A 26462-nucleotide genomic window follows, 5' to 3' on the forward strand; every position below is an offset into this window, starting at 1 on the left:
TTTTTTTTTAACTTTTCTCCAGGTTTTCTAGGCAATTGAATGAAGAGAACTACATTTCAAAAATAAATAAATAAAGAGAACTACAGAAGGAAAGGATAATTTAGCTAAATATAGTTGCTTCTTCACCATTTTCTTTCAAATAGTAGATCCTACAATGTCAAAGAAAAACCAATTTGTGAAGATAGTCATTCAACAACAAAAAAATGGAAAAATGGGACACAACATACACACACACATATAATATAATATGTTTCGTAATCTTTTCACAACATTGTGATTGGTGGAAAAATGGATCCACCAATCCATTCACTTTTCCTCAAACAATTACAACTTTATCATATTTTTACTAGTTAACAGAATATGCCTTAAAATCAAACATTCATCTTTGCCTCGCCTTTCCAACCGACAGGTCTTCCTTGAAAAAAGATTTGAAATGAGGGTACAGTCAAACATAGCGTCCAGACTGTGCGTTTAGCCAAGGATTTCAAAGAGACAGATCAAGTGTTACACACTTAGGTAGCCCATAAAAAATACAAAAGTAACCATAAGCCTTAAGCCAACAAATAGCAGCTGTGCTTTTACTTCTTGGTCTAATCACCATTCACCAAGGACTTGATGAATTCCAAGACACAAATTTCCCACCACACAAACCAATTTCTCTGGTTGCAAACTACAGTATTAACAAAAAAATGACACTAAGTACATACAAATGTGCAATTCAAGTAGTATGTGTTCAGTTCAGCCCATGAAAGGAATTCCTGGCTTCGAAACTCCATGCTTCAAACCATAGTCTCTGACACTTTACATCCATAGAAACAAAACAGCTTGGATCCTACTTCCGCTTTTTGTTTCAATTTCAATCTGATTGGATGCGATTAGCTGGTAACTGCTTCCATGAACTATTAGAAGGAAGACCAAATTAATTACTCACCCAGACAGGTATAAGATGTATCAGAAATAATAGTAATAATAAGAATAATTATGTCAAAAATTATTTGTACTTGTAAAGCTTGGTCTGCAATTGCAGATCAGGTTGCCACCACTGATGAATTCCATGAGCTTGCTTAAACTCCTGTGAAGGAGTTAGATTAACCGTCAGACTTGCAGAAGGAATTAGGTGTAATGGTGGCTCTGACTCCTTCCCCATTGCATGCATTAGTAGACCCCCAATCGTGTTCTGGGTCGCTAACCTCTCAATACCTCCTGCCCCAATCTCTTCCATCTTTTTCCTATGTTCAAAATAGCCAATATACTCTGAACCGATATGATCTGCTGGATTCACAAATAGACAAGGGATCCATGCAGACAAAGCAGCAAACGGATCTTCTGCCTGGTTTCTCTGGTGGTTATGGTTACCCTTCATAGCTAGAGTAAGTCCTGCTGTGATCACACTGCTTGCAAATCGAATCCCATGTTTCACTTTTTTGTCCTTAATTCTCTCAATAGGGGCAGAAAAGAATGGTGGATTGAAGAGAAAAGATTTGATAAACATGCCATTCTTGACCATAGTTTTTCCAGCAAGCATTGCCATTGCTGACCCAAGGGAATGACCAGCTAACCAGACATTTGAATCGCCTACTGAAGCAACAATGTTTCGAACAGCTCGCATAGCAATCTCAAAGCGAGATGTCCGGTGAAGCCCATTTCGGATGAGGTGGAGATCCAACTCAAGATCACGTGAGAGGGAATCTGGTTTATTTAAGGTGCCTCGGAATGCAATCACATATCGTGGACTTCCATCTAGTGAGTCATTACAGTAAGATGCTGGAGGTTTGAATTCATAAACAGCACCAAATATGGAATGATCAACATCATCCACAAGATGACGAAGCAACCGAAAATGGAAAAACTCATACCAAGGAGGAGCAAGGACTTGGGAATCTCCACACTTCTCCTGGCGATCTCGCTCAAGAATGTAGACAGCCTGAACCAAACTGGCAGCAACAGACCTTCGATGATGTGCACTCTCCCTGCATATGGCAATAACAAAATTTTCCCTCATCATCTAGCAAATACAGAAAGAGAACATCCAGAAAAACCAATATTGACTTAAAACTATTCTAATACTCGATGAAATTGAACAAAACATGATAACATCAAGCAAAATTTAGCCCATGTATTGGAAGTCTTAAATCTTTGAATTCTTACTAGGCCCTAGGCCCCTAACAGGAAGACTACAGTTCACATCTTCATCTGTGCATTCTAGAGTAAACAAAGTGGACTCAAATTTTCACAAAAAAAGAAAAAGTGGACTCAACTGGAAGAATCCAAACTGATGTCAAATATAGTGCTCCCAAGTCATGTCAACAAACATATGCAAGATAATAACTAAGAAGGAAAAGAGCACAACACATATAATCAAATAAATAAGTAAGCTCCACCTTCTACATGCGTTCAATTATAAAAACTGGAGTGTAATTAGAACACATGCCACTTTTTAAAAAAAAAAGCTTTACTTCAGTAGTTGTAAGTTTGATGTAATTTCATTATACAGACATTAAATGTTTGCCATATTGTCTACTATACTTTGCAATAGAATGAAACAGCTCAGAAACAAGCCATTTTTACATTGTTTAATTATCAAGCTAGTATTACAATCATAGTCCACTTGCAGGAGTTCAATATATACCATTCCGGTAACTCCCTATTCTTAAAAGAACCTCAGAGGCCTTAGACCTATAAAGAAAAAAAAAAGTAAATTTGAAGAAATTGGGGGGGGGGGTTGGTGGTGGTGGTAGAGGAGGGATTTTAGGTTTGAAGGTCTCACCAGTCAACAGAAGTTAGGTGTAATGGTCCTGTAAGGCTAAAATCTTCCCTCTCAGAGGCCATTACACCGTGCGTTCTTCTCTCTTTCTCTGCCTCTTAATATCCTTAAAAGCTGTTCTGCATTGCCAAGGAAATACCAGAAAGTGTCCAGAGATCATAACAGATTTTCGACACTAGATACAAGTACTAAATCAGTAAAAAAAATTCATCATGACAATCAATTCCAACAAAACGTACTTTCAAAAATGTCCAAGAGCACCAAAGGCAGTTTCTAAGTTATGTGACACAAGTTTTCCCATGCATGATTATCATATTATCATCATTAGGGTTATGTACAGCCACATGCTTCTTCATTTTCAACAAGGGGAACTGGAAAAAGGTACACAAGGTTTTTCCATCCAACTTCACAAGGAGTACCAATATCCCTTTCTATACAAAACATGCCCTTCAGCCCTTTTGCAGGGGATCCATACACATTCAAGAAATATTTGAAACCATATATGCAATATAACAAGCATTCTTTGTCTCAAAACATTAACCTAAACAACATTATTTTTTTTCTTTCCACCTTTTTAAATTTTAAACGAGTGAGTTTGATTTGGCCCCAATGGGAAGACAAGGGGAAGATTTAAACCAGTGACCAACATTTCATGTGGTGTAATCCCCAACCAAATTTTGCCACCCCTTGGGGGGGCTTAATCACATACTTTTCCATCTGTCCATGTAGGCACTAACCCTTATTCCCCAATAAGTTTACATTTTGCATACCAACTAATGGGCAACAAGCCTGCACTTAACATTAACTTGTCTTTTTCACCTTGTAGTCTAGCAAGAAAGATAATGGTTGCAGGTAGATAAATTTTAATAAAACAAAAGAAGATCAAATATTTTAGTTAAATTCATTCTCTCTTGCCCATAACACAAGCTGGAATAATTTACTCAACTTCCATCCAGACTAAAAACCTCTTCCTTTTTAAAATTTGTCTATTTTCTTCCTAGAACATCCAAATCATAATCAGCAGCCTAATTTTCGGCTCCTCCAACAGCGACAGTGTCTTAAAACTAGGACTATTTGATGAAACTATTCAGCACACCTGGTGTACCACACCCTCCTCTCACATAAGTTGAGTTTCACACATGAGCTCACTTGTGTATGAAGACCAGGCGAATAAGAAATTATACAGTCCTCATAGTGGACCATGTCACTTATCTACCATTCCACTAAAAAACTCTCATTTGTTTAAAATTGCTAAGTCAGCTTATAATAAAAAAAAAAATTTAGTTAAACTAAGTAAGTAATTTTAAATAGAGAGTTTTTTAGTGGAATGGTAGACAAATGTTATGGTCCACCATGAGATTTCTCCAGGTGTACAGAATAATGCTTCAATAAACAACAACTAAGCAACCAACCCTTTTTCTAAATAGAGGACACCCCAATATGTATTGTTGACTAATTGTCCCTTTTTTTTTTTTTTTTTTTTTTTAAAAGAGGCTTCAAATTAGACCCATTAATTAATTCTAGTTCTCTGTCTTACACTGGCAGATCTACATGCAAGCCAGGGTGGTCACAGGACCAACCTGACGTGCAAAAAGTTGTATCTATATACTTGCCAAAAAAAAATTATATGTTAAACTAACCTATTGTGACCACCTTAATAAAAATATTGAACACCCTGACTTGAGAATTATAAAAAGTTGGGTTCAACAAAAATAAAAATAATACTACATTCACAATATTTTCACAATAATTTTACAACAAATCCAATATGGTTAGCTGATTCTAATTTGGGCTCAATATTGATATTATTTTTTTACCCACCAATAATAGCTTTTTGCATAAAATTTATTGTAAAAATATTATGGACATAGCATTACTCCAAAATTAATTCCTCCCCCCCAACATAATCCTTAATCCCTTTTATAAAAATACAAAAACAAAAAGACAAAAATAAATATTAGCCCAAATAACAACAATCATAAACAAGATAGGACCAAACAACAAGAAGTTATCTAATTATTCAACAAAAAGCCTACTATAAAACAAAAGGATAAAAATCACTAAACATTCAAATTTGTAGCTCATTTAACCTATTCAATAAAAATAATCTCTAATTTCATTTTTCCATAAAAAAATGGTATCAAAAAAAAATATTGTGGTTGCCAGTTCCGCTTGATGGTGACGAGAGTTATATTTTTTTTGGCTTTGTAATCACAGTAATTTTACTCTCCTTAGTGACTCGACTCATAATTGTAACAAATATTAAGTTATTGCTTTATTAGATTTTTTCATAATTTAAATTTCTTACCACCCTAACAAAAATTCCAGTCACCACTGCTCTCTTATATGTATACTAAACACCCAACACAAAAGCTCTCTCATCTTGGAAACTATGATTTTCTTACATATAAAGGCAATTCAAACCTAACCCATTTTAAGGTTCGGGCAGTGTCGAAGGTTGAATGATTAAAACCACATCCTAGACTATCATTTTTGGAAACTATGATTTTCTTACCTATAAAGGCAATTCAAACACAACCCATTTCAAGGTTCCAACATTTTCGAAGGTTGAATAATTAAAACCACATTTTTTAGGCTAAAAATTAATTAGCTATACATAAAAAGCCAGAAGAATAAAAGAAAAGAAAGAATTATAATAAATTGAAAACGAGAATGTATAAGTAAGAGAAATGTACCTATTCACAAAGAAAAGAATAGCAGATCCGATGGATTTTGCAGAAGGGTGTTTGTTTGAAAATTAACCTCGGAGTTGGTTGTGGTTGTGTTTGCGTTCGTGTTTAATGGACAATGACATATGTAAAAATATGTGAAAGCTCTCTCTTTCGTGGGTTTAAAGTTAGAGAATGTTTTTTAGGAATTTCGGAATCTGAAGCAGTGGATGCGAGAGAAGCCAAAACGTTAGTCTGAACGATGTCGTTTTATTTACCTGGTAGTTGGCCTTTGCTTAGCAGACAAGAAAAGAATAGCAGATCCGATGGATTTTGCAGAAGGGTGTTTGTTTGAAAATTAACCTCGGAGTTGGTTGTGGTTGTGTTTGCGTTCGTGTTTAATGGACAATGACATATGTAAAAATATGTGAAAGCTCTCTCTTTCGTGGGTTTAAAGTTAGAGAATGTTTTTTAGGAATTTCGGAATCTGAAGCAGTGGATGCGAGAGAAGCCAAAACGTTAGTCTGAACGATGTCGTTTTATTTACCTGGTAGTTGGCCTTTGCTTAGCAGACGGTGTCGTTTATTATGCTCGGGTTCGGGTACAACTGTGCAAGTCCCTTGTTTTGATTTTTATTTTGAATTTTTTTATGAGAAAATGAAAAACTAACTAATTTTTCTTTACAGTTTTTTTAATTTTTTATTTAAAAAAAAAAAATAGAAAAAGCAATAGCAAGTGGTGTAATTAACTCGCAAAAAACAAATAATACATTTTAAAAGGCTCGGCACACAGTCGAACTAAAAATGCACGCTTGGTTATAAGTTATAACAACTAATCCAAACAATTGCCATTGGGGATAAATCGTCTTACTTTGCTGCAGACAACTAGAAGTTTTGAAAAAATCTAAGAATGACTCCAACGTGTAAACTACCGGTTGGTTGTTGCTTGTATCTAAAATTAACAATTTAGCAATTGAATTTGAAACAATCACAACCACCATAAATCACCATAATCCAAATATATAAATAAAGCAGCAAATAAAAACATAAAGATTTTGGTGACAAGATTCTGTTTACTGCAATTCCTAACGTCCTCCTACTCCAAGAACTATTTGCATTAACAGATATTGCAATCTGTCCCAAGCAACACATATTGAGACAGCTCCAACAAAAATGTTCTAAATAAACTTCATTATAGCTGCCCTATTTTACTCACTCAGTTTACAGTCCAACGCCAGTCTTTTTTCGGAAAAGTAACATTAGGTTTATCTACATCACCATTCCACAAGTAAGAATTACATTTCTACCCAAGCTTTATAGTATTTATAAAACTTCAAATGATTCATCTCCATTATAAAAATAAATGAAGTTGATTTTTTTCCCTTAATTGTCAACAGACTTAACATGATGATTCTTCTTTCTTTCTTTTTTAATTTTAATAAATAATAATAATAATCATACGATGGTTCTTGAAAACACAATAATGTTAGAGAATACTTACTTGAAACTGATTATTTCTTTTGACAACCCTAACCATCATTTTGGAGTGACTGGAAACGACAACGTCAGCTACACAATTTTCGCTTTGAGATAATGTGAAATTTTGGTTTGAATTTCTCAGGAAAACATAATGAGAACAGAATATCAGCCATTAGTGTTTGTCTATACACTCACATCTGGAGTCATGCCGGTTTGGAAGTAATTTGGTGACAGATAAACATTGTTTGGGTAAATAAAATTGAAAACTGTACCATAACGGCAATATTCTCAGCCTTGTGCAAGAAAAGAATCGAAAACTCAATATCACCAGAAAAATAAGGAGGTCAACATGTTATCTGCTTGGTTCATTACTTCGTCACAAGTGGTTTGCAATCTTTCTTGTTAGCTAAATGCTTTAATTGAATATGTTAATGTAATGGAATATAATCAAACATATAAATGAATGCAAGTCTGTTCTAACACTGATTATAATGAACATTATGCTGGCTTTTACATCGTCATAATTTGTAATATAAAGAATTATATATATATATATATATATAGAGAAAAAAAAAAAAAAAAAAGAATACAACAAGCTACCTCACTCCCTTCCCCAATCTCCATCCAATGATATCACACCAAATTCCTCTCGTATAAAAAGAGATCATACGTAGTATATCACTCTACTTAGACCAAGCAACTGCATCAATGTCTACTTGTGCACTCCTGTACAGCTCCAGCCTCTTTGCTAGAGCAGTTCGCCGCTCCATGATAGCTGGATCCTCATTCAATAATGATGACAAACGCTTGGGCTGCAAGAAAATTTTTAAGTCAATTAACACTCATCAATTGCCCTCAACAAAGATCAAATTTCAAGAAAACATATAATATAAAGATGTGGAGGGATCCAGTCTTACATCCATTTTTCCCAAATCTATGAAGAAATGGTCAAGTAGGCTTCTTTTGGCCTCCCGCACTTGACAATAAACAATGGACTTCGGAATAGAGTTTCGTAAACTTGCACATACCAGATTGACATAAGACAAAACAGTTGTTCCTGTATATATGTAGGGAAAAGAAAATACTTATAATCAGTAGCGATCCATGCAGACTTTCTATTTGCACGATTTCAGTGTAACATTTGAAGGAAGCTTTAGATAAATAAGCTAAAAGGAATAGAAAGAAGATTTTTTAAAAATAAAAAATAAAAAACCAAATTTAGGCACAATTGCCAGCACAGCCTGCTAACTTTAAGTTGTATGACTTACCAATTCGCCTGAGATATGAATCATTGTATCTATCAAAAATTGAATGTGTTGGATTGCCACCCTTCTCAATATCTTGAGGAAGCTTCCGGAAGAACTCAACTGTCAGGTAACTACACTCCATATCAACTAGCTGAAGCGTTGCTTTTTTACTTTCATCCCTCATTTGGTCGAGTGAGTCAATTGCTGCATTTCCAACCTCTACTCTGAGGCCAGGATACTGCTTTAACTCCTGTGAGTCCAATAAAGAAAACTTATAAAACAGCTTGAAAAATTATGGACTTAATTCCGAAGAGAATAATAAAGAAGAATAGAAAACAGGGGAAAAGAGGGTATCAAGTGTCCAAGGTCATTTATACAGTTGGAGAGAATACTCTTGAGTCTATTTCTGCAGCTGCACGCTTTCAGATTTTTAATTGGCTTAAATGCAGTGATGCAAAATGTAAATTGGAAGGCTCATATCCTTGGGGTAGGTGTGCATGCATGTGCTGGTGCATGTTTGCAGGTGGTTGGGTGTGGGTGGACAGGCGTGTGTATTGTTGTTGGCAAGGACAAGAAAGTTCTTAACTAAGGACAAAACTTGTATCAGTATCTTCATATGACCTTCAACATATTTTACTAGCACAGATGGCAGACAGATTTCCCTAACAGGAGAGTAAAAGGCAATCAAAGGTCTAAGCCACCAAATTTAAGATTATCTGTCACTCGATTATGTCAAAGTCAACTCCTAAATTTTAAAATATGCAAAAAAAATAAAATTCATACTTCTATCTCCAACAAATACTTTCAGTCCTCCAAAATTTTCTAATACCATACATAGTTACATGAATCCGTTCTAATCTCTTATAACTCAATGCATATTTGAATGATCCCACAAGTTTTATAGTGGTAATTACAATTTCTGAAGGCTTTCAATAGTTTCCTTAAACTTCCAGAAAACATTTCCCCTTCATTTAAGAAAGCAAATTTCACGGGTGAAATTCTTTTTGTTACTTACACAACAGAAGCACTTCGCATGGTTAAAATTAGTCATGGCCACAATAATACTTAATCACTCAATTTTAGAAATGCTTCATGTTTTTTTTTTTGCAAAACTTTTATGTATATTGAGTTAATGAAAGGCATCTAATTTGAACTTTAAATAACACAATACAGACAAATTCAACGGTAGCCATAAAACTTGGCATGGTAAGGAACATACCAGAGTCTCACTGATAGCCTTGTGAATTAGATCCTTCAGTAGGGCATGAACCTGGAATCATGAAAAAATAAAAATGGCTCATCAGGAAGTAGGCAGTGTCGTTCAGCAATGACTCAGGACTTGTGCATAAAGAAAATTCAACAACTTTTAGGCAGCCACAAGATTTTGCATAGTTTTCAATTATATACCAATGCAATACATGGGCCTTTTCAAAGGACAGGATTTGGGACTTTTCTCAACCCAAAACAGTAAGACCCGAATGCCCTATTTCATCATCATGCTCCATCAACGCTTTATCTTTCCATACAAACACCATCAAGCAATTGGGAATGAACCTCTGGCATTGGCAGGCCCATCTACTGGGGCCATGGTCAACCTTTCTCTAATGGTTTTATCATGGGGGTTATACATGGAGAAAAATTTGAGCTTCAAAAATCAGGCGTTAATAGGTTTGACATCCTTATCAAATCGGTATATATCCTAGACTATGAATGACAGTGATGCCAACAGAATACTCAGAAACTGTTAAAGGGTCTACATTAAGATGCCAAAAAGAATAAATGGTACTGACTGCAGAAACCTTTTCTAGATGCGGATGCACAAAGGAGTAAACACAATAACAACAACAAATACAACTAATTTTTAAATGAGATGAAACAGGTGTCAATGTCAGTTTTTAAAGAATGTTCACATTCTTCTCCTAAATCCTAATGCCTACCGCATCAACAGCTGCCTCAGCAGGACCTCTGATGGAAATTATAGTAGATTCTATGAGACGACGATATCCTTGCTCAGGAGCTATTAAATGAGGTTGATAACCATCAGCTTCAGTTATGATCTTCCGTATATTTTCCATAGAAAGTTGTTTGTCAAACTGCAACCTTTTAAGTGCAGCAGGAAGCTGGTTATCAAAAACGTTGTAAATTTTGTCACCACCAGGGCGGCTGTGGACAACAATAAACACAACCAATTAAATTTATATAACAACATGGATACAACACAGAAGCCACATTGAACCAAGCTGGGAGGAGCCCCTGCCCATGATCAAGTAAGACAATGAAAGTACAAACTTACATGCCATCAAGATGCTCCTTGTATATTTGATCAAAAGCACGACAAATCTCCATGATCATGTACAACTTTCCCTGCGTGTCGAAGCAAGCAATCACTATTAAATCGTCCAGAATTGAGGATCTGCTAAATGTGAAGGCTTAAAAAAGGTAAGGATCAAACTTACTCCAGCATCTGTAGCAATAGGCTTTCCGAGACGACTCAGTTCAGTTTCAAGTTCAGAAACTGTTTTGTTAATAAGGGACTGGATGCCAGGGATTCTGGACTTTATTACAGTTTCCAAATGCTGAAATATTAACCATTTGATTAAGTCATGATACAAACTACTCCAACAACAGTAAAAATATTTTAAAAAAACTGTCTTTTATTTTTGCAAGGAAAAAAAAAAAAACTAGAAAGGCAAGAATTTTGATTGCCCACCTTTGAAAGCATCTTTGCCAGATGCTCAGAACCCATCCTGTGAGCTAGGTGCTTGTATTCTGGGGTACTATTAAAATACTCACGCTCTCTACGACGAGCAGCAATCATGTCAACATTCTTATTAATGTCCGCTTGTGAACGGTTCACAACCCCAACCCAAGGGAATTTCAACCGCATAGACCTCCCTTCCAATACCTAAGCAACCAAAGGAAAGAGTCAGAATTTAGAAATCTGAAAATCGCATGTCATGCTTCTAGCCATGGGATCCTGTTAACTTACATCCACTGCATCAGTACCCTTATCCATAAGATCAATCTTTGTCAACACTCCAATTGTCCTATCCCCTGCAAAATGAAAACAGTAAAGTATTAGAAAACTAAAAAGCCGCTGCTCATAGTCATATTGTCAAACATGGCCACCATTACAAGGTTTAAGCATATCACATCATACATCTTAGCATATATAGTTGATGATAACACTTGTAACATTAAATGCACCCACGGGGGTATATTGGAGATGTGAAAAAAATAATAATAATAATAAAAAATAATAATAATAATAAGAGGACATAGCCTAAAGAAACAATAAAGAAGTTACCTGTAGGGTCTACTTCACGTGAGATTTTGATAGCATCTGACGTAGCCAGATCTTGATTGGCAGGTGAAATGGCTAGAATTATACAGTTGGGCTGCATAAAATGTACAGCAAACAAAACAATGCAACAACTTAGAAATTTAGCCTTGCATAAATCATAAAAGTTTAATAGGCTAAAATGCAAAAGAATTATTCCAACAAAAGTGATAATAAATTGTAAGTCATAACTCATGGAATTTACCCAGAGGACCAGCAAACAAAAGAAATTATAATGACAAAAAAAAAAAATTGAAAACGAGAATGTATAAGTAAGAGAAATGTACCTATTCACAAAGAAAAGAATAGCAGATCCGATGGATTTTGCAGAAGGGTGTTTGTTTGAAAATTAACCTCGGAGTTGGTTGTGGTTGTGTTTGCGTTCGTGTTTAATGGACAATGACATATGTAAAAATATGTGAAAGCTCTCTCTTTCGTGGGTTTAAAGTTAGAGAATGTTTTTTAGGAATTTCGGAATCTGAAGCAGTGGATGCGAGAGAAGCCAAAACGTTAGTCTGAACGATGTCGTTTTATTTACCTGGTAGTTGGCCTTTGCTTAGCAGACCGTGTCGTTTATTATGCTCGGGTTAGGGTACAACTGTGCAAGTCCCTTGTTTTGATTTTTATTTTGAATTTTTTTTTATGAGAAAATGAAAAACTAACTAATTTTTCTTTACAGTTTTTTTAATTTTTTATTTTTAAAAAAAATAGAAAAAGCAATAGCAAGTGGTGTAATTAACTCGCAAAAAACAAATAATACATTTTAAAAGGCTCGGCACACAGTCGAACTAAAAATGCACGCTTGGTTATAACAACTAATCCAAACAATTGCCATTGGGGATAAATCGTCTTACTTTGCTGCAGACAACTAGAAGTTTTGAAAAAATCTAAGAATGACTCCAACGTGTAAACTACCGGTTGGTTGTTGCTTGTATCTAAAATTAACAATTTAGCAATTGAATTTGAAACAATCACAACCACCATAAATTACCATAATCCAAATATATAAATAAAGCAGCAAATAAAAACATAAAGATTTTGGTGACAAGATTCTGTTTACTGCGCAATTCCTAACGTCCAGATCTCAAAAAACGGCCTAACTTCTCTTATTAAAATGAAGTACTTTCCTCCTACTCCAAGAACTATTTGCATTAACAGATATTTCAATCTGTCCCAAGCAACACATATTGAGACAGCTCCAACAAAAATGTTCTAAATAAACTTCATTATAGCTGCCCTATTTTACTCACTCAGTTTACAGTCCAACGACAGTCTTTTTTCGGAAAAGTAACATTAGGTTTATCTACATCACCATTCCACAAGTAAGAATTACATTTCTACTCAAGCTTTATAGTATTTATAAAACTTCAAATGATTCATCTCCTTTATAAAAATAAATGAAGTTGATTTTTTTTCCCTTAATTGTCAACAAACTTAACATGATGATTCTTCTTTCTTTCTTTTTTAATTTTAAAAAATAATAATAATAGTAATAATAATAATAATCATTCGATTGTTCTTGAAAACACAATAATGTTAGAGAATACTTACTTGAAACTGATTATTTCTTTTGACAACCCTAACCATCATTTTGGAGTGACTGGAAACGACGTCATCTACACAATTTTCGCTTTGAGATAATGTGAAATTTTGGTTTGAATTTCTCAGGAAAACATAATGAGAACAGAATATCAGCCATTAGTGTTTGTCTATACACTCACATCTGGAGTCATGACAGTTTGGAAGTAATTTGGTGACAGATAAACATTGTTTGGGTAAATAAAATTGAAAACTGTATCATAATGGCAAATATTCTCAGCCTTGTGCAAGAAAAGAATCGAAAACTCAATATCACCAGAAAAATAAGGAGGTCAACATGTTATCTGCTTGGTCCATTACTTCGTCACAAGTGGTTTGCAATCTTTCCTGTTAGCTAAATGCTTTAATTGAATATGTTAATGTAATGGAATATAATCAAACATATAAATGAATGCAAGTCCGTTCTAACACTGATTATAATGAACATTATGCTGGCTTTTACATCATCATAATTTGTAATATAAAGAATTTTATATATATATATATATATATAGAGAGAGAGAGAGAGAGAGAGAGTACGTCCACAGTTAGCATAACAACGAATGGAAAATAAAACGCATTCCTATATCATCTTGAACGTATGTATAAATGTATCATACATAAAGATGACGCAAAATATCACCTAGAAAAAGATGAAAATCACATCTTGGAAATTTAGTAACCAAAAAAAAAAAGAATACAACAAGCTACCTCACTCCCTTCTCCAATCTCCATCCAATGATATCACACCAAATTCCTCTCGTATAAAAAGAGATCATACGTAGTATATCACTCTACTTAGACCAAGCGACTGCATCAATTTCTACTTGTGCACTCCTGTACAACTCCAGCCTCTTTGCTAGGGCAGTTCGCCGCTCCATGATAGCTGGATCCTCATTCAATAATGATGACAAACGCTTGGGCTGCAAGAGAATTTTAAGTCAATTAACACCCATCAATTGCCCTCAACAAAGATCAAATTTCACGAAAACATATAATATAAAGATGTGGAGGGATCCAGTCTTACATCCATTTTTCCCAAATCTATGAAGAAATGGTCAAGTAGGCTTCTTTTGGCCTCCCGCACTTGACAATAAACAATGGACTTCGGAATAGAATTTCGTAAACTTGCACATACCAGATTGAAGGCTTTTACATCATCATAATTTGTAATATAAAGAATTTTATATATATATATATATATATAGAGAGAGAGAGAGAGAGAGAGAGTACGTCCACAGTTAGCATAACAACGAATGGAAAATAAAACGCATTCCTATATCATCTTGAACGTATGTATAAATGTATCATACATAAAGATGACGCAAAATATCACCTAGAAAAAGATGAAAATCACATCTTGGAAATTTAGTAACCAAAAAAAAAAAGAATACAACAAGCTACCTCACTCCCTTCTCCAATCTCCATCCAATGATATCACACCAAATTCCTCTCGTATAAAAAGAGATCATACGTAGTATATCACTCTACTTAGACCAAGCGACTGCATCAATTTCTACTTGTGCACTCCTGTACAACTCCAGCCTCTTTGCTAGGGCAGTTCGCCGCTCCATGATAGCTGGATCCTCATTCAATAATGATGACAAACGCTTGGGCTGCAAGAGAATTTTAAGTCAATTAACACCCATCAATTGCCCTCAACAAAGATCAAATTTCACGAAAACATATAATATAAAGATGTGGAGGGATCCAGTCTTACATCCATTTTTCCCAAATCTATGAAGAAATGGTCAAGTAGGCTTCTTTTGGCCTCCCGCACTTGACAATAAACAATGGACTTCGGAATAGAATTTCGTAAACTTGCACATACCAGATTGACATAAGACAAAACAGTTGTTCCTGTATATATGTAGGGAAAAGAGAATACTTATAATCAGTAGCGAACCATGCAGACTTTCTATTTGCACAATTTCAGTGTAACATTTGAAGGAAGCTTTAGATAAATAAGCTAAAAGGAATAGAAAAAAGTTTTTTTTTTTTTTTTTTTTTTTTAAAACCAAATTTAGGCACAATTGCCAGCACAGCCTGCTAACTTTAAGTTGTATGACTTACCAATTCGCCTAAGATATGAATCATTGTATCTATCAAAAATTGAATGTGTTGGATTGCCACCCTTCTCAATATCTTGAGGAAGCTTCCGGAAGAACTCAACTGTCAGGTAACTACACTCCATATCAACTAGCTGAAGTGTTGCTTTTTTACTTTCATCCCTCATTTGGTCGAGTGAGTCAATTGCTGCATTTCCAACCTCTACTCTGAGGCCAGGATACTGCTTTAACTCCTGTGAGTCCAATAAAGAAACACTTATAAAACAGCTTGAAAAATTATGGACTTAAATCCAAAGAGAATAATAAAGAAGAATAGAAAACAGGGGAAAAGAGGGTAACAAGTGTCCAAGGTCATTTATTCAGTTGGAGAGAATACTCTGAGTCTATTTCTGCAGCTGCACACTATCAGATTTTTAATTGGCTTAAATGCAGTGATGCAAAATGTAAATTGGAAGGCTCATATCCTTGGGGTAGGTGTGCATGCATGTGCTGGTGCATGTTTGCAGGTGGTTGGGTGTGGGTGGACAGGCATGTGTATTGTTGTTGGCAAGGACAAGAAAGTTCTTAACTACGGCCAAAACTTGTATCAGTCTTCATATGACCTTCAACATATTTTACTAGCACAGATGGCAGACAGATTTCCCTAACAGGAGAGTAGAAGGCAATCAAAGGTCTAAGCAACCAAATTTAAGATTATCTGCCACTCGATTATGTCAAAGTCAACTCCTAAATTTTAAAATATGCAAAAAAAAAAAAAAAAAAAATCGTACTTCTATCTCCAACAAATACTTTGGTCTTCCAAAATTTTCTAATACCATGCATAGTTATATGAATCCATTCTAATCTCTTATAACTCAATGCATATTTGAATGATCCCACAAGTTTTATAGTGGTAATTACAATTTCTGAAGGCTTTCAATAATTTCCTTAAACTTCCAGAAAACATTTCCCCTTCATTTAAGAAAACAAATTTCATGGGTGAAGCACTTCGCATGGTTAAAATTAGTCATGGCCACAATAATACTTAATCAACTCAATTTTAGAAATGCTTCATGTTTTTTTTCTGCAAAACTTTTACGTATATTGAGTTAATGAAAGGCATCTAAATTGAACTTTAAATAACACAATACAGACAAATTCAACGGTAGCCATAAAACTTGGCATGGTAAGGAACATACCAGAGTCTCACTGATAGCCTTGTGAATTAGATCCTTCAGTAGGGCATGAACCTGGAATCATGAAAAAATAAAAATGGCTCATCAGGAAGTAGACGGTGTCATTCAGCAATGACTCAGGACTTGTGCATAAAGAAAATTCAACTTCTTTTTGGCAGCCACAAGATTTGCATAGTTTTCAATTATATACCAATGCAATACATGGGCCTTTTCAAAGGGCAGGATTTGGGACTTTTCTCAACCCAAAACAGTAAGACCCGAATGCCCTATTTCATCATCATGTTCCGTCAACACTTTATCTTTCCATACAAACACCATCAAGCAATTGGGAAGGAACCTCTGGCATTGGCAGGCCCATCTACTGGGGCCATGGTCAACCTTTCTCTAATGGTTTTATCATGGGGGTGATACATGGAGAAAAATTTGAGCTTCAAAAATCAGGCATTAATAGGTTTGACATCCTTATCAAATCGGTATATATCCTAGACTATGAATGACAGGGATGCCAACAGAATACTCAGAAACTGTCCTTTAAAGGGTCTACATTAAGATGCCAAAAAGAATAAATGGTACTGACTGCAAAAACCTTTTCTAGATGCGGATGCACAAAGGAGTAAAACACAATAACAACAACAAATACAACTAATTTTTAAATAAGATGAAACAGGTGTCAATGTCAGTTTTTAAAGAATGTTCACATTCTTCTCCTAAATCCTAATGCCTACCGCATCAACAGCTGCCTCAGCAGGACCTCTGATGGAAATTATAGTAGATTCTATGAGACGACGATATCCTTGCTCAGGAGCTATTAAATGAGGTTGATAACCATCAGCTTCAGTTATGATCTTCCGTATATTTTCCATAGAAAGTTGTTTGTCAAACTGCAACCTTTTAAGTGCAGCAGGAAGCTGGTTATCAAAAACGTTGTAAATTTTGTCACCACCAGGGCGTCTGTGGACAACAATAAACACAACCAATTAAATTTATATAACAACATCGATACAACACAGAAGCCAAATTGAACCAAGCTGGGAGGAGCCCCTGCCCATGATCAAGGAAGACAATGAAAGTACAAACTTACATGCCATCAAGATGCTCCTTGTATATTTGATCAAAAGCACGACAAATCTCCATGATCATGTACAACTTTCCCTGCATGTCGAAGCAAGCAATCACTATTAAATCGTCCAGAATTGAGGATCTGCTAAATGTGAAGGCTTAAACAAGGTAAGGATCAAACTTACTCCAGCATCTGTAGCAATAGGCTTTCCGAGACGACTCAGTTCAGTTTCAAGTTCAGAAACTGTTTTGTTAATAAGGGACTGGATGCCAGGGATTCTGGACTTGATTACAGTTTCCAAATGCTGAAATATTAACCATTTGATTAAGTCATGATACAAACCACTCCAACAACAGTAAAAATATTTTAAAAAAACTGTCTTTTATTTTTGCAAGGAAAAAAAACTAGAAAGGCAAGAATTTTGATTTGCCCACCTTTGAAAGCATCTTTGCCAGATGCTCCGAACCCATCCTGTGAGCTAGGTGCTTGTATTCTGGGGTACTATTAAAATACTCACGCTCTCTACGACGAGCAGCAATCATGTCAACATTCTTATTAATGTCCGCTTGTGAACGGTTCACAACCCCAACCCAAGGGAATTTCAACCGCATAGACCTCCCTTCTAATACCTAAGCAACCAAAGGAAAGAGTCAGAATTTAGAAATCTGAAAATCGCATGTCATGCTTCTAGCCATAGGATCCTGTTAACTTACATCCACTGCATCAGTACCCTTATCCATAAGATCAATCTTTGTCAACACTCCAATTGTCCTATCCCCTGCAAAATGAAAACAGTAAAGTATTAGAAAACTAAAAAGCCGCTGCTCATAGTCATATTGTCAAACGTGGCCACCATTACAAGGTTTGAACATATCACATCATACATCTTAGTATATATGGTTGATGATAACACTTGTAACATTAAATGCACCCACGGGGGTATATTGGAGATGTGAAAAAAAAAAAATAAGAGGACATGGCCTAAAGAAACAATAAAGGAGTTACCTGTAGGGTCTACTTCACGTGAGATTTTGATAGCATCTGACGTAGCCAGATCTTGATTGGCAGGTGAAATGGCTAGAATTATACAGTTGGGCTGCATAAAATGTACAGCAAACAAAACAATGCAACAACTTAGAAATTTAGCCTTGCATAAATCATAAAAGTTTAATAGGCTAAAATGCAAAAGAATTATTCCAACAAAAGTGATGATAAATTGTAAGTCATAACTCATGGAATTTACCCAGAGGACCAGCAAACAAAAGAAATTATAATGACAAAAAAAAAGAAGAATTTGTATATAAAGAATGGCTGGTCTAAACAGTAAATGAAAGAAGCATGCCAGAAGAGTATGAGCCACTGGTTCCTAGAATTTGAGTATTATAAACTATTGAAAATTTTCTATCCCCTGGTAAATGTGATACTAGATGACTAGCATAGGAGCTCTGTACTTGAGAAAATAACCAACATAACAACCAAATTAGTTTTTAATTGTTCCCTTTTCCCTCTAAGATTAGAGATGAAGCCAGAGATAAGAGGCCAAGGGAACTCGTCCCCAAAGACATATTCTCAGTTTTGAGGGACTGAAAGAATCTTTTGCAAAACTTATTCAGATTCCAAAAAATTTGGAGTCCAAAGAAATCCACATATTAATCAAACATCATCTAATCTATTTGGCTATTTTTATAGCATTAAAAAAAGAAACCAAATAGTTATAATATTACCTTCTCAATGTAGGAGCGAACCATATTTTCAATGTCATGCACAATACTGTCCGGTTGACCCTCTATATCACCCAGGAAAAAGTGTTAGTTACAACATTATATAATTATAAAGAGGAAAATTTAGGCTTGTTTTGTTGAAAAGAAAGCCTAGGAAAAGAAAGGAAAACTTATAGGTTCCAACAGAAAGATGACCCAGCCAAACATTTGTACAATACTGAGTCAGTATATCAAATGCCAAAATTAAGAGACGCATGTAACTTACCAACAGCAACTTTTGTAAGCCCAGGAAGATCAATGAGTGTCAAGTTCACAACTGCCAGAGGAAAAAAAAAATAACAAAGTGTGTTATGCTTCAACCAAAAGGGGTGCTACAGGATAATAGCACGTCCAGAACATTTGCAGAGACTTTGATAAAACAGAAGAAGGACCATGATTCAACAGATGGAATGATAATTGTTGGTAAAATAATTCAATAAATTTGAAAAATAAGTATTAATGGGCAATACAACAATAAAGTGATCAAATAATCATATAATCATATAAATTGAAATAAAACATTTTATATAATTCATATAACATTTATATAGGCCCCTCCTTTTGCAATTTTGCCACAAAAATTGCAAGTCAAGTCATTTTTATTTTTTGGATCCACTAGATATAAGTGCTTTCATGCAATATCCTTTCTGGCTTTCTTAAATCTCTAGTAGCCATAATTCCATATGACTAATTACTAATATTAGTTAATAATTCAATCACTTAATGAGTATAAGTCTAAGAATTAGTCAATATAAGATCCATAGATCGTGCAATGATTGCAGTTCTAAATGGGTCTATTAGAATTTGTAAAGTTGGAAGGGTTGGGAAGTGTATAGCAGCGTTCCAGCACACCACAACATTGAATTTGGTATGAATTTTATAATAGCAAACCAATGGTTTATATCACTAGTGTTAAGATCCTTTGACTTCAATTTAATTTTGGTTTTTTATTTTTTTAAATATAAAAAAGCACAAAAAAGCATGCTTCAAGCTTCTTGAAAAAGTCCAAATAAGGCGCGTTTCTTTCAATGTTCCTTGCTTTAGAGGCAAAAATCGCTGGAGCCGTGGTGCTTCGTGCTTAAGCATGCTTTTACCAACACTAGGCATGATTCTACATGACATTAAGTAAAAACAAAGATAAAGATTGCAAACATGCATCAAATTTTTAAGGAAACCAAAACTACAACTTCTATGTGCATTTCTACTAAGCAGAGAAATAAAACCCATACATTTTGATAACCTCATTCCATTCCGTCGTTTTTAGATTCTCTTTTTGTTGTACTGTACAAAATTTGCTTTTTGTTGTTTTTTCTTTTTCTGTACATATGTTGTTGGCTGCTTCATTCTTCTTGTGTGAAGTAGTTTTTTGTTAATAAAGTTGTCTTACCTATCCAAAAAATAATAAAAATAAAGAACACTATACTCTCCTATGCAGAAACACAACATTAATCAAAAATGTATTATCATGCACAGAGGAATGAAAGCAACCCAATTTTCCAATTAGTTTACACCTTCAATATCTAGCTCTATAGCAAAACCACAATGAGTAAAGCATGTATTCAAAATGGAAATAAAGGTACATCCAACTTCAGACAGATTCAATATCTAAAGACAAACAAAAAAACAACACTTTTAAAAAAAAATTTAAAAGAATAAAAACAAACAAACAAACAAACAAAAACAAAGTTATAATTCCTATCTTACCATTAGGAGAATGTATACTAAGATGGATTGGAACACTAGAGATCTGCTTTGTGCGGCCAGTTTCTCGATCAGTCTCATCTGCAATCTCCTTCCTTACAGCACCTGCACAAAATACAAATATAATTAATGATAACATGTAAAATGAAACAATCTCAAAAATATATACTTCTTCCTCTCCTCTATCTCTCCATCCTTGTGTGGTTTGTGTGCATGTATTTGTGTGAGTGTACAGACTAATTTCACAAATAAAATATATTGGCCACTGAATCACTGATGCATCTACATATTATGATACGACATGATGTAGTATATAGTGGTTAGACAATAGCTTTATAGCAGCCTAATAGATAACAAGAAAACATAAATGGCATTTTCAAGTGACAGTATCAATCCAGAAATTTTTTAAAAAATCAAGGGAGGAAGAAGAAATCTACCAAAATCAGTGAATCTTTTCCGCGGAAGGTGAAGAAACTCTGCATATTCTCTGCTGCCTTCCTCTAACTTATGGAGCTGCAAGACAAGTGGACGCCGAGTAACAATCCCTACATATAAGTTGCACCATTATTTTTCAAATAATCAACAAGAAAAATCAGAATAAACGAATATAACAAAAGTATGAATGCTATATATATTACCAGATCCACGAGGTAAGAAGTCCTTTCCAACAATGCTCTCTAACACAGACGACTTCCCTGAACTCTGTGAGACAATTAAAAAACACAAAAATACAATACTTGCTCAGGCAATGGATAGAAAACTAATTTTCATTTTACAAAGTTGACAGGTCATCAAGATCCTGCCTCTTTCAAAAATTTCAAAATAGCAAATAGAAGCGCCCCAAACACATAAAAACAAAACCACAATAACAACCCATCCACCTGACTCATCCTCATATTTCACAAAATACTTATATTGTTTGTTCAAGTAAAGATATTTAAAGAGAAAGATTTGGATTTCAAATTTTAATTTAAATGACTTGAATCAAGTACAGAATATCAATCCTTTTCTATTGATGAAATTTATGGATGGATTTGAATTTTAAACTTATATCAAGAATTCTACTAACAATTGTTCTTCAAATCCGTTGATCCTAAATGTTCAAATCCAAATGCAACCATAGCAATTGTTGAAGAAATATTAGTAGAAAACTAAAAACCAATAGATTGATTTGTGAAGCCGAAGTATAGCTTATATTTGAAATGGAGCACAAAGAGTTCGCAATAAAGGTAAAGATTAATCTTCAAATCAAAGTGCCAAAACTCATTTTTCGGATCACTGTCATTTCAAATTGTTCCCTATCCATACAACAACTTCAAATACAGAATCGTACTTAAAAATAAAAACCCTCATCTAAGTACTCCAAGGCTACTAGCTTTAAAGATCATCTTCATTCCTCAGTTTCGATGTAATCACCAAGTTTTACTGACAATCCACACCACATATGGAAAACCATAAATAATAAGCATAACTATAAACTAGTGAACATAATTTCTAAGCTAAACTTTGTCAATAAATCCAAGTGAAAATACCTATTAGATCCTAAAACAATATGAATGAAATGAAACAAAAAAACATCGAATCAAACAAGAGCTACTAGCTTTAAAGATATTCTTTGATCATTAAGAAGCAGCATAACTACAAGCTTGTTAATATCATTTCTACACCAAATTTTTGTATAAATCCAAGTAAAATACCTAATTATTTAGTTAGATCCTAAAAAAATTTGAATGAAACCAAAAAAAAAAAAAAAAAAAAAAAAAAATACCTAATTATTTAGTTAGATCCTAAAAAAATTTGAATGAAAAAAAAAAAAAAAAAAACGTTGAATCGTTCAAGAGCTACCAACTTTAAAGATCTTCTTTGATCATTAAAAAGAAGTGTAACTATAAGATTTTTAATATTATTTCTATGCCAAATTTTTGTGTAAATCCAAGTAAAATACCTAACTACTTAGTTAGATCCTAAAACAATTTGAATGAAACGAAACAAAAAAAAAAAAGGTCAAATCGATCAGGAGCTACTAGCTTTAAAGATCTTCTTCGATCATTAACTATAAGCTTGTTAATATCATTTCTATACCAAATTTTTGTATAAATCCAAGTGAAATACCTAATTACTTACTTAGATCCTAAAACAATTTGAATGAAACGAAACAAAAAAAAAAAAAAAACGTCAAATCCTTCAAGAGCTACTAGCTTTAAAGATCTTCGATCATTAACTATTAGCTTGTTAATATCATTTCTATGCCAACTTTTTTTATAAATCCAAGTAAAATACCTAATTAGTCAGATCCTAAAACAATTTGAATGAAAATCGTTCAAGGGCTACTAGCTTTAAAGATCTTCGATCATTAAGAATAACTATAAATATAAGTTCTAGGCTAATTTTTTTGATAAATCCAAGTAAAAAAATAAAAAATAAAAATAAAAAGACCTAATTATTACTCAAATAGTATAGATCGTAGAACAAATTGAATGAAACGAAAACGAAAACAAAAAGTAAATAGCATAACAAAGAAGCATAGCTCTATGAAACAGTGAGAGAGAGAGAGAGAGTTGACCTGGCCACCGACGACGGCGATGGCGGGAAGAGAGTCCCAAAGAGTAGGCAATGCACTGGCTTCGCCGTGGTCACCGAGAGCGGTACAAGCTCTCTGGATTTTGTTGACGAGTGAGATCAAGTTCTCCATCTATCTCCGATCGGAGTATCGATCAGATTCAGATCCGCCTGATCTGACGGCCGGAGATAGAGGGAGAGAGAGAGATCTGAGAAAGCGACGCACCGACTGGTAGAGAGAGATAGAGAGGAAGAGTCAGAGATATGAAGCGCGTAGAGTATTACTGAATTTCTATTTTGTTTAGAATTTTGGAATTGGGGGAGAAAAGAAGCATAGCTCTATGAAACAGTGAGAGAGAGAGAGTTGACCTGGCCACCGACGACGGCGATGGCGGGAAGAGAGTCCCAAAGAGTAGGCAATGCACTGGCTTCGCCGTGGTCACCGAGAGCGGTACAAGCTCTCTGGATTTTGTTGACGAGTGAGATCAAGTTCTCCATCTATCTCCGATCGGAGTATCGATCAGATTCAGATCCGCCTGATCTGACGGCCGGAGATAGAGAGAGATCTGAGAAAGCGATTCACCGACTGGTAGAGAGAGATAGAGAGGAAGAGTCAGAGATATGAAGTGCGTAGAGTATTAATGAATTTCTATTTTGTTTAGAATTTTGGAATTTGGGGGAGAAAAGGATTTGAAACTTGAAAAGCGCGTGTGAGACTGAGAGAGAAAATGACCGGCCAGCTCCTAGCGAGTTTAACAGGGAAGGAGTTTAGTCTTCACTCTTTTATTACGCTCCTTTTGGTATGGCACACCAGATGGATTCGAAATAAATAAATAAATTGTGTTTTGACGTAATTGCGTATAAGAAAAAAAATCTACTTTCTAATATTTCCAGTTTCACCCAAAAATTTAATAAAAAACAATTTCTAATATGTCACTTGGCAGCTAGATTTTCGATTATGGATAAATTAGTATTTAATTTTTTGGTTAAATAGAAATTAAAAATATATATATCAGATTTTCGGTTAAATTGAGATATAAAGAAATTTGTGGAGTGTAGAATTCTTTTAAAAAAAAAAAAAAAAAAACTTATAATGGTTATTTGAGAACAGCTTATTTTGTTTTTTGCTAGAAGTGTGTTAAAGTATATTTGTATCTTGAAAAAATTTTAAAAAGTAAGAAAATACGGGAAAAAAAAAAAGTGAAGTTTTAAAAAATTACATATAAAAGTTTAAAACTAAAGTTAATGCCAAATACAATCTAAGTATCTGTTTAGATACACGTTTTTGCATCCGCACTTGCGCGTTTTATTTTTATTTTTGGCACGCGTTTCAGGAGCAAATAACACTGTTACAACTACTATTCATGAACAGTAGCTGTAATATTTGACTTTTCAGCACATCAGTGAATCCATTGCACTATTCACAGAACCTACAAATTTCATTTTTCAGCAACTTTTTCATTAAAAATTGGTCTCACGGTACTATTCACATATTTAAAATTTATTTTGCTACAGTATTTTCAGTTTTCAAAACATGAAAAATGCATTAAATAAAATAACAATAAGTGTTTTAACAAAACATGCATTTTAGATAAAATAATAATAAGTGTTTTTATAATAAAAATTGGGCTTAGAAATCGTGGTTATGCCAAGTGACTTCACAAAATTGCAACAATTTTTTCTAAGTTGTGATTGCGCCAAGTGACTGATGGTAGCTATTTATCATCAGACCAAGACACCAATCGGTTTTTTGTGTAGGCGGAGATTGAATTTCAAATTTCTTATTCAATTATCAAAACTTTATTAGTTGAGTTAATTGAAACATACAATGACTTCAAAAAATTAAAGCAATATTTTGGATAAAAACATTTTTTTTGGATAAAGACAACAACTTTTTATTCTATTCATTTTTATTTTAGAAAACTTAATAGTAAGTGTTTTAACAAAACATGCAACATGCACCTAAGTTTTAGTTGATAGAGGTAATAACTTATTTGTTCTTATCAATTTCTTTATATAAAGTAACAATAAGTGTTTTAACAAAACATGCAACATGTATCTAAGTTTCATAAATTTAAATCCTACTCCAACTAAAAATCTATTATCAAAATTTCAAAACTTATAAATAGTCACAAATGTTCTTTCCATAGAATCCCTCTTGCACTCCACGTTTTTGTTTATTTTTTATTTTTTTTCAAGTTGCAACTTAAGCATATGTATTTGTATATAATAGTTTTGATTAAATAAATTCATTTTACTTACTGTTCTTTTTTAAAATTTGCATGTATGGATATAATGTCAAAGAAAGTCTTCAAATGACACACATTTAAGTTCTTGATTTCTCTTAAGTAAGAAAAAAAAAAAAAAAAGAATTCTCAACTTTAAAATTATTTTGTGTGTTGTAGGTTTTGGTTATTCTATTTATTTAGTTTGTCCCTCATCCACCAAGGGTGTGTAGCTCTCAATATTAAATATATAATTTGTAAGGGCACGTTTGGTACACTGTAATAATTATTACATGAGAATATGAATAAGTATTACAAAGAATACATTAAGTAGGAATGTAATAAGTATTACTATTCATTAGTTTGGTGACCATTTAGAAATAGAATCCTAAATATGCATCCACAATTTAATAGAGTATAAAAAGAAGGTATAATTAATCATTTTTAAGTTAAATTTCCTAAAATACACTTATTTTAGGGTGTTTAAAATAAACCTAATAATTAACAATAAGGAAAATTTATTTTCTTTTCTTTTGAAGATGTGGCAACTAGTGGCCTTTTAGAAATTTTTTTTTAAAAGTTATTACATAAGATGAAGGAATAGATATTCAGTACTTTTGATAAGGAATAGTTATTCCTCATTTTGAAGAATAGATATTCATAAAGATGAACTATTCATTATAATAAAAACATAACCAAACAACCAAATATTTATGCCATAGGAATATCTATTACATTACAATGTCTATTATAGTTTACCAAAAGTGGGCTAAGGGTACGTTTGGTACACTGAATGAGAATTACGACAAGAATTGTAATCTTTATTATTATGAATAA

General features: G+C 33.9%; 3 protein-coding genes across 4 annotated transcripts; all 3 read right to left on the reverse strand.

The window, feature by feature from the left end:
* Positions 1-212: 212 nt before the first annotated feature.
* On the reverse strand, positions 213-5656 carry LOC111990459 (GDSL esterase/lipase At4g10955). 2 transcript variants are annotated; one of them, XM_065761456.1, is made up of 4 exons: positions 5461-5656; positions 2768-2878; positions 1002-1970; positions 213-899 (listed from the first exon to the last, which is right to left on the reverse strand). In XM_065761456.1, exons 2-4 carry the CDS (start codon positions 2827-2829, stop codon positions 857-859), a joined length of 1074 nt encoding a protein of 357 aa, XP_065617528.1. In that variant the 5' UTR covers positions 2830-2878; positions 5461-5656; the 3' UTR covers positions 213-856. The 2 variants fall into 2 exon arrangements, with proteins under 2 accessions (XP_065617528.1, XP_065617527.1); XM_065761455.1 differs by having other exon boundaries at positions 2768-2883.
* A 1816-nt stretch (positions 5657-7472) lies between these two features.
* On the reverse strand, positions 7473-11589 carry LOC111990463 (dynamin-related protein 5A). The gene is made up of 10 exons (XM_065761454.1): positions 11466-11589; positions 11148-11212; positions 10869-11063; positions 10615-10734; positions 10452-10522; positions 10096-10321; positions 9378-9428; positions 8180-8408; positions 7829-7968; positions 7473-7723 (listed from the first exon to the last, which is right to left on the reverse strand). Exons 1-10 carry the CDS (start codon positions 11560-11562, stop codon positions 7595-7597), a joined length of 1323 nt encoding a protein of 440 aa, XP_065617526.1. The 5' UTR covers positions 11563-11589; the 3' UTR covers positions 7473-7594.
* Positions 11590-14335: 2746 nt separating this feature from the next.
* LOC112032910 (dynamin-related protein 5A) lies at positions 14336-23726 on the reverse strand. The gene is made up of 16 exons (XM_065761458.1): positions 23405-23726; positions 21480-21543; positions 21279-21386; positions 20845-20946; positions 19367-19417; positions 19105-19166; positions 18386-18476; positions 18094-18158; positions 17815-18009; positions 17565-17684; positions 17402-17472; positions 17046-17271; positions 16324-16374; positions 15150-15378; positions 14797-14936; positions 14336-14692 (listed from the first exon to the last, which is right to left on the reverse strand). The coding sequence occupies exons 1-16, from the start codon at positions 23531-23533 to the stop codon at positions 14564-14566; spliced, it is 1833 nt and encodes a 610-aa protein (XP_065617530.1). The 5' UTR covers positions 23534-23726; the 3' UTR covers positions 14336-14563.
* Positions 23727-26462: the final 2736 nt, after the last annotated feature.

This window comes from Quercus suber, unplaced genomic scaffold (genome assembly GCF_002906115.3).
Source record: "Quercus suber isolate HL8 unplaced genomic scaffold, Cork oak 2.0 scaffold_414, whole genome shotgun sequence".
NCBI classification, from domain to species: Eukaryota; Viridiplantae; Streptophyta; class Magnoliopsida; order Fagales; family Fagaceae; genus Quercus; species Quercus suber.

Coding starts and splice junctions, on each gene's coding strand:
- LOC112032910 (XM_065761458.1), bottom strand. CDS start 23,533: ATGGAGAACTTGATCTCACTCGTCAACAAAATCCAGAGAGCTTGTACC. Junction 21,544..23,404: donor TCGCCGTCGTCGGTGGCCAG/GTCAACTCTCTC, acceptor ATTGTCTCACAG/AGTTCAGGGAAGTCGTCTGT. Junction 20,947..21,278: donor GAAAAGATTCACTGATTTTG/GTAGATTTCTTC, acceptor TATTTTGTGCAG/GTGCTGTAAGGAAGGAGATT.
- LOC111990459 (XM_065761456.1), bottom strand. CDS start 2,829: ATGGCCTCTGAGAGGGAAGATTTTAGCCTTACAGGACCATTACACCTA. Junction 1,971..2,767: donor CACCTAACTTCTGTTGACTG/GTGAGACCTTCA, acceptor TGCCATATGCAG/GGAGAGTGCACATCATCGAA. Junction 900..1,001: donor TTGCAGACCAAGCTTTACAA/GTACAAATAATT, acceptor TCCTTCTAATAG/TTCATGGAAGCAGTTACCAG.
- LOC111990463 (XM_065761454.1), bottom strand. CDS start 11,562: ATGCAGCCCAACTGTATAATTCTAGCCATTTCACCTGCCAATCAAGAT. Junction 10,523..10,614: donor CTATTGCTACAGATGCTGGA/GTAAGTTTGATC, acceptor TTCGACACGCAG/GGAAAGTTGTACATGATCAT. Junction 7,724..7,828: donor TAGATTTGGGAAAAATGGAT/GTAAGACTGGAT, acceptor ATTTTCTTGCAG/CCCAAGCGTTTGTCATCATT.